The sequence below is a fragment of the Odontomachus brunneus genome, unplaced genomic scaffold (genome assembly GCF_010583005.1).
Source record: "Odontomachus brunneus isolate Ranch 3 - 2012 unplaced genomic scaffold, Obru_v1 Obru_scaffold_093, whole genome shotgun sequence".
Taxonomy (NCBI): Eukaryota; Metazoa; Arthropoda; class Insecta; order Hymenoptera; family Formicidae; genus Odontomachus; species Odontomachus brunneus.
Genome location: NW_022639543.1, coordinates 455002 through 462886, shown reverse-complemented (window position 1 = coordinate 462886; position 7885 = coordinate 455002). Strand labels below are relative to the sequence as shown.

The 7885-nt window shown below is 32.4% G+C and overlaps 2 protein-coding genes across 7 annotated transcripts in view; one reads left to right on the top strand and one right to left on the bottom strand.

Annotated features, from left to right (window-relative positions):
* Positions 1-2029, bottom strand: part of LOC116848348 (E3 ubiquitin-protein ligase TRAIP-like) — a 4514-nt gene extending 2485 nt beyond the window's left edge. The window contains exons 1-3 of one of the 2 annotated variants that reach the window (XM_032824320.1): positions 1671-2025; positions 1015-1598; positions 498-875 (exon numbers count right to left, since the gene is read on the bottom strand). In XM_032824320.1, coding sequence (XP_032680211.1) covers positions 498-727 — 230 coding nt within the window. In that variant the 5' untranslated portion in view covers positions 728-875; positions 1015-1598; positions 1671-2025. Of the gene's footprint in view, positions 1-497; positions 876-1014; positions 1599-1670 lie in introns of both variants that reach the window. The other variant, XM_032824319.1, reaches the window with a different exon arrangement.
* A 2364-nt stretch (positions 2030-4393) lies between these two features.
* On the top strand, positions 4394-6918 carry LOC116848351 (F-box protein SKIP2-like). 5 transcript variants are annotated; one of them, XM_032824329.1, is made up of 6 exons: positions 4394-4563; positions 4644-4864; positions 5273-5784; positions 5870-6152; positions 6240-6580; positions 6676-6918. In XM_032824329.1, exons 2-6 carry the CDS (start codon positions 4780-4782, stop codon positions 6676-6678), a joined length of 1224 nt encoding a protein of 407 aa, XP_032680220.1. In that variant the 5' UTR covers positions 4394-4563; positions 4644-4779; the 3' UTR covers positions 6679-6918. The 5 variants fall into 5 exon arrangements, with proteins under 5 accessions (XP_032680220.1, XP_032680216.1, XP_032680219.1 ...); XM_032824325.1 differs by having other exon boundaries at positions 6662-6918; XM_032824328.1 differs by having other exon boundaries at positions 6651-6918.
* The last annotated feature ends 967 nt before the right edge of the window (positions 6919-7885 follow it).

Below are 7885 nucleotides of genomic sequence, written 5' to 3'. Positions count from 1 at the left end.
ATATATATATATATATATATATATATATATATATATATATATATATATATATATATATTACATATAACCATTTAGTCACTGACTCGGTGTTATTTGGTAATTAGGACATAATTTATTTGTAATTACTATCAGTAAAATTACTAATATTATCTAATATCTCAATAAAATTATATAATTGATATTTATTCTTATACTTCCTATTATTTCTTAATCGTTGACAAATTGAGGTTTTATATGAATGTTAATTTTCTTAATAATTCTAATAATTATTAATTATTAATAATCATTAATAAAAATACATAACTAATCATGCGTTTTTATTTGTTCAGCCACTGAAACCTTTATCTATAACTATCTTTCTATATAAATATCTATCTTTGTCTATAACTATAAATATATTTTTACAATATTTTAAACAGTGATATATTTAGGTTATTATTGGATAAAAATATTAAATTTATGAGAGTATATTTTAGAGAAGTATTTTAGAAACTTACCTCTGCAACTTTTCTAGTTTCATGTTTAATGCTTTGATTTCTTTATCTTTTTCTGCTATACCTTTACATGTGACTTTAAAATATTGAATTTGGGTTTTAAGTGCAGCAATTGCACTTTCTTTTTTTTTTACAGCTTCTTCCAACTGCTTAAGTGTTTGTTGAAGAATATCTACTTGACTTTCTAATGTATTATTCTTTAATTCAAGCTCTATGAGTTTCTTTTTTATCATACTCAGTTTGAAACTTAAAGAATTGTTTTCACTTTGTAATTTGGCACTATCGGACTGATGAATAGAGTCATCGTTTAGAAAATTAAAATATATTCTGTGTATAGATGTTTCAGTTGCTTTTTCCCGACATTGTGGGCAAGTCTTTGATCTGTAAAAATAATTGTTAATAAAATATACCATATTTATAACAGGAGATAATTAAAAGTAAAATAACAATTTATAACAATTTAGCAAATGACAAATATATAGGAAAAGAAGAAGGTACTTATCCAGTTTAGCGACTTCACCTCCAATTTCGATGAAAGTAGGCTCAATCGACGCGTTTTTGTTAAAGAAATAACTTTTTCTTCTGACAAAATCGTCGCTCTTTATTGTGAAGCGAGAAATTAATTGTTAAAGATGCTAGGTATGATAGGTTAAGAAACCCGTCATTGTAACGTAAAGTCTGTTAGTTAAAGTTGCACCTATTGTATTAGTGTAACGCAGTATGCAGCAACTTCATGAGAAAATACTTAAATTAAGAATATTTTTAATATATTAGACATTTGTAACACGGGAAAAATTTCGAACGACGATAGGTTGGGTTAGGTTAGTTTTTGGAAGGTACAGCCCCCGCTTGTCGTTCGAAATTTTTCCCGTGTTACAAATGTCTAATATATTAAAAATATTCTTAATTTAAGTATTTTCATGAAGTTGTTGCATATTGCGTTACAGTAAGTGCAACTCTAACTAACAGACTTTACGTTGCAATGACGGGTTTCTTAACCTATCATACCTAGCATCTTTAACAATTTCTCGCTTCGCAGTAGAGAGCGACGATTGAGCGTCGATTGAGCCTACTTTCATCGAAATCGGAGGTGAAGTCGTTAAACTGGATTACCAAGAAAAATAAAATTAAAATATGCAAATGAATACAAAAGTTTTTGTAAAGCCAATGGATTACCTTTGAAGCCATCTTGTTAAACATTGAAAGTGAAAAATGTGTCCACATGGTGTGTTGTAAACATCACTGGATGGTATCAGTACGTCTCTACAAATTGTACAGACGATATTCATTGTAGGCAATCACCCTGATAAAAAAAACTTTTTATTATATAAATGACTTTCTCTGTTATTAAGGTACGTTGACTCAAGGCACACAAAATCAAGTAGAATCCTGAGAACGGCTATTTAAAGATCTTTGCCTGAGATATTTTCTAAGAAAATACGCTGTATCCGTTACATGCATTTCTCGATGGTAAAGACATGATGCCTCATAGACACATATATTCTAGATTGCTAACTTCCTTATATACTTAAGCTGGTGGCACATAGAAAAACTTAAGTAGTAAAGGCCTTCACACACAAATTGATATAACAGTAATGTAAGACACCATAAGAATTGACCAATTACGATCGAGTATTCATCAAAATGGCGACCTTACGGTTCAACGATTCTCAACATGATTGGTCAATTCTTAGGCACCTTTTCATGGGAGCATCGAGCGTCAAGCGTTAAAGCGGTAACCAATCAACGTACCACTTTCCGCAAGAACTACAAGTATACTTCTGGAACCTGATATGTTGATTGGCTAACGCTATAACGCTCGACGCTGGAACGCTTCCATGAATTGGCACCTTTACGGTACGTCTTACGTTACTGGGGTGCGTTCAGATTCCTCATCTGGGTGCACTTTATTACTAGAAACACTATAGTATATGTTACATATACTATAGCATTTCTAGTAATAGAATACACCCTGGTGGGAATCTGAACGCAGCCCTGTTATGTCAATTTGTGTGTGAAGACCTTAAAGGGTGCGTTCAGATTCCCTACCTAGGTGCACTCTGTTACTAGAAACACTATAGTATATGTTACATATACTATAGCATTTCTAGTAATAGAATACACCCTGGTGGGAATCTGAACGCAGCCCTGTTATGTCAATTTGTGTGTGAAGACCTTAAAGGGTGCGTTCAGATTCCCTACCTAGGTGCACTCTGTTACTAGAAACACTATAGTATATGTTACATATACTATAGCATTTCTAGTAATAGAATACACCCTGGTGGGAATCTGAACGCAGCCCTGTTATGTCAATTTGTGTGTGAAGACCTTAAAGGGTGCGTTCAGATTCCCTACCTAGGTGCACTCTGTTACTAGAAACACTATAGTATATGTCACATATACTATAGCACTTCTTGTATTAGAGTGCACCCGGATAAGGAATCTAAACGCAGCCAAAGCTGGCCATACACACTTTCAGTAATCGTAAAGGCCAAATCACACTAGCGATTGGCGATAGATGATTGACGATTGAAGATTAAAACTTGACCAATTGGAACAAAGCAAACCAAGGCTGAAGCTTGTTGATTCGTTAAAATCTAATCTTTAATTATTAATTGTCAATCGCCAATCGCTAGTGTGATTTGGCCTTTAAGGCCAATTTTCTCCTCTTTGTAATCATAATTAAAGCGACACACAAATAAGTATCTTCTTCTTCGTCCCTTGAAAATAAATAAATTACAAAATTGAAATCATCTTCCGAATCCTCGAATAGAGTTTCCATGCATTGTAATAATGTAGCTTTAGACTGAATATCTATTATTAAAAATGTTAAATGTTCACACTTTTTGTTACTTTGCACAGGTGGGTTTGTCGTGTTTTTAATCTATTTTTTGAGGTTAAAAATTACACCTATAATAATTACAAGCGGTCCGAAATGAAATCTAACCTGTCATCTTTTGCTGCATCATAACTTTATTATGATTAACGATTTTTTACTTTCATATTCCTTTTCTACGCATCTAATTACATAATATTATTAAGTTTCAGCTAAATCGATGAGGAGAAGGAGTCTCCTTTAGTATTACCATATAATGCTCTTACCGTATTTTCTATATGTGCATATGCAGTTATGCATTTTGTGTGAGATGGACTTTAAGCTGCTCTGGCTCTGGGGCTCTATTCTCTAAATTTTTGCGTATACAGTAAGAACCAATAATCGCTGATTGCTTAGAGTCCCTATATACAAAGTCTGGCCACTGACCGTTCATACTCTTATGGCTCTTGCACACAGGACGCGGTAATGCTTGCCGCGCGGCGGAAGTCCGCGCGACAGTCAATCAATATGTTGTTTTTCCGTAAAAGTTAGAAGGTTATTACATTCAACAAGACATGATTCACATCTTATACATCACCAATCATGACACCAACATATTACTTACATAACGCATATACATATGTTCAGTAAATATTTTTCGGGCTGCGTTCCGTTTCACGCATATGCGCGCATTTTCTATAGTATACGTGACATGAACTATAGATAAATGTGTATGAAACAAAATGCAGCTTCGAAGCCATGTATTTCATCCATGTTAACAATCTGGTATATAATATAAATATCTTTGAGTATTATCAGTGAATATCGGAATGCAGCCTTAATGATGCTGTAAGGTCCAGTTTCACAACCTCCGTTTAACTTTAACTACCGGTTAAGTCTCAACAATGATTGGTTAATTCTGATTAACTCTTCTTAACGCTAAATGCGATTGGTCAAGTCCAATAGAATAACCGGTCAGTGAAGTTAACTAGAGGTTGTGGAACTGAGCCTAAGAGAATGCAATAAGATAAACTCAAATATAAATTAGAACGAACGCTAAGTCTATGCGATATGAGAGAGAGCATATCTGGATGTCTTGAATAGCACTTTGTTTTTGTTTATCCTTTGTTCATCCTACTTACCTCATCCTTTCCACTTTTGATCATACTGCGACCTAGACAAGAATGAGAAAGGAATCAAGGATTTTTCTTTCATCCAATTTACTTACCGTGGATATTTGCGATGCACTGTCTAGTTAGTATATATTTCATTAAATAAACTTCTAAAAGTAAAACATTAACATTGCTTACTATCTGTAACATCTGATCTTTTAGAGATTTGAATGATAAGCTTGATAAACAAATTGTATAATAAAACTTTGAGAGTAAAAAAACAACTACAAATAAGTATAGATCTTATTATATAAAACAAAAATTTCTTAAGAAAAAGCGTTAAGAAAAACTGAAAAATATGATTTTAGAAGTGCTGAACGATTATTGTTTGATACATATTTTTCAATTTTTATCAATTTTTGACAGAGTCCGTACAGAAGTAGGTAAGAAATTTAACAACCATAGTAGTAATAATCTATATTTTTACTTTTTCCGAGATATAAAGCAACCCGAGATATAAAGTTCGATTGTTTTACATTTCTCTCTCTTTTTCTCTCCCTCGCTCTCTTTCCTCTTCGTCTCTTTTTCTCTTTCCTTTCTTTTTTCATCCTCTATAACTCTCTCTAACCATTCTTTCCCGTCTTTACCATCATACGAAATCTACTTTGCATTTTCCCTCCTATCATAATTTTTCCAGTCTACACATCTTTTCAAAATATGTTTCCCATGATCCCTTTTTTCACCCACGTATCTTACGAAGGAAGATATTCAACAAGTATAAGTTATAATTATTTGTATAGCAGTTCCTTTGTCTAAGAAACATATATACATTATTTTATTATTACTTGTAGTATGTAAACGTTGGAGAAGATTAAGTCAAGACTCATGGTGTAAAATGACAAGATTAGACATGTCGCACTTAACATGGGGTTGCTCAACGTATATGATCAATACAGTTATGCTGCGGAAAGTGTTATTAAAATGTGGCAGATTCTTAAAAGAATTACATGTGCCCAATATACGTGAAACTAATACTACTAATTTTAATACAACAGTATTATTTATAATCTCGCAACATTGTCCTAATCTTACGAGTATTGATGTTTCTGAAATAATAATTAGTGTAAAGGATCTAGAATTATTACTGAAAATACATAAAAACATAACTAAACTTACTGTAGGAATGTTAAAAAATTTAGATTATGGACTGAATTTTTTCCAAGAATGTTTAGAGCTAAATTATTTCGAGGTATGTTCAGATATTTGCTTCTCGGGCGCATATTTATCGTGTTTGCCGGCCCAGACAATACGCACACTTATAATAAAGCGTTGCTCTAGAATTGACGATACTGAATTTTCTATGGTAAGTTAAAGTCCTACTTTCTAATTTTTCTTTTTATATCAACCAGTTGATAGATGCACGTAATGTTAATTATGTTTTAATACAGGGATTGGCAAAGTTAAAAAATTTGGAACATCTTGAAATATGGATTTCCCGAATTGATAAAAAAGTAATGGAAGTTATCAGTAATTGCTGTACAAACCTGAAAGAGTTACAAATTCACGAACTTATTACAAATTGCTATGGATTTGAACAATATGCGGATAAGTTAGAATTTATTAACCTTGTTAATCTGCAAGTGTTAAAAATTACACACTTCCCATTGTCAGAGAAACATTTAATTGATATAGCAACAAATTGTTTGCAAATTACTTATTTAGACATTTCTGGTAAATTACAATAATATATACCTTTCACGTTTTTCGCATTCTAGATATATTCTAAATATTTCAAATATATGATTTCTCACACAATAGGTAGCTTCTATGTGAATAATGCTGCATTAATAGCTGCTACAGCATTACCAAAACTGGAATATTTATACATTAGTTATTTGCCTAACATAACTAGTTATGGCTTGGAAAACATAAAGAACTTAAAAGGATTAGTATGTCGTGGATGTCCAGCCATAACTGATAGTGGGATATATAAAGTTCTTGTATCCTCACCTAGATTACGATTACTGGATATTTCCTATTGTCCTCAGGTTACGAATAGCACTTACAAGTTTGCTAAAATGATTTGCAATAGTCGACCTACTAAGACGATATTAAAAATGTATATTTATGGAACGCAAATTTTAGCAGATAAACATACAGTAATTCCTTATTTACATATTATTGTTAATTAAAAAATTTTAAATGTTGATTAAAATAAATTACTCATAGTTTTTACTTAGATTATTTGTTCAAGTAGCGTGTATATGGCACGAGTAAAGTGTGGTGCTATTTGCAAAGGCAGTACCAGCGCAATGTTTCTAGCTGAACTCGAGAAGTTATTATAGTAAATACTTATTATAAGTTATTATTCGTACAGTTGAGTGCAATGAAATGTGTGTGTGGATCCGATGCCAGTTTAAACAGAACAGCGCAGTCAACTTCTTTACGGACAACGTGTATTTCATCAGATCCGGAAATATAGAAACTGAAAGTATCATTTTATCTTTTTTTAGCATATAATAAGTGATAAAGATAACAAGTGATAATGTTTTTAAAATAAAAGCGTACATGACAAATTTAGCCTAGAAGTCTGGCACAATTCATTTGAGTCTTTTTTGAGCATAAAATAGCGTATAAAAGTGTATGGTCGCTCAAGTAAGAGTCTAGGTTCAACTGAAATTATAGATATAACTGCATGTCATGTTACGGACAGTAGTGATTACGATAATTAAAGCATGCTCAGTTTCAGGTCTCCGAAAAAATACGTATTGAAGTCTGGAAATTGTGCATTCGTCTAGATTAGCCTACATTCAAAAAAGATTCAATCAATAAACGAGAGCGTAATGAATTTGGGGAATATATAACGAAAATCTTACGATCTCACGATCTAATGTATTATCAGAAAGAAAAGGATCATGGGCTGCTTTTAGCTGAGTTATATGCGAAGTACTCTTTGTACAACTTGTACATATTTTCTGTACATACAATTCTGGCATATAAACTATATAGTCAATGTCCATGATTTCTGTTCTGCGTTAATTATACAAATAACTGAGTTAGACAAAGATAGATAACAGATTATCTGCCTCTTTCTAACTTATGTCATTTGTATACTTAGCACATAACAGAACCAGAAAATCATGAATATTGATTACGTGGTGTTATGTGCATTGTATAGAGCTCAGGTAAAAGCAGCCCATGCTTCGACATATAGAATGAACTGCTAATGACCGTGATGGGAGTAGAAACACGCGTAGAGTGAGAGGTACACAATAGAGATAACATTCCGTTTCTTTCTACTAAACCTGATTTATTGTCCTAAAAGACCGAAGTTACAGTAACCAATCAGGCTGTTGATGTTTTCAAAAGGGACTTTTTGAAATGCAACCCAGATATATACGACGAGAATGAATGGATTTTTAGGTTTCATTCCAAAATGTTCTTTTTAAAAAACATTTTACTGA

What these genes read in the sequence shown, in the direction of transcription:
- LOC116848351 (XM_032824325.1), top strand. Translation starts at nt 4,780, where the DNA reads ATGATTTTAGAAGTGCTGAACGATTATTGTTTGATACATATTTTTCAA. An exon ending in ACGATACTGAATTTTCTATG is followed by an intron (nt 5,785 to 5,869) that starts GTAAGTTAAAGT and finishes GTTTTAATACAG; the next exon opens with GGATTGGCAAAGTTAAAAAA. An exon ending in TTTTAGCAGATAAACATACA is followed by an intron (nt 6,581 to 6,661) that starts GTAATTCCTTAT and finishes GTTTTTACTTAG; the next exon opens with ATTATTTGTTCAAGTAGCGT.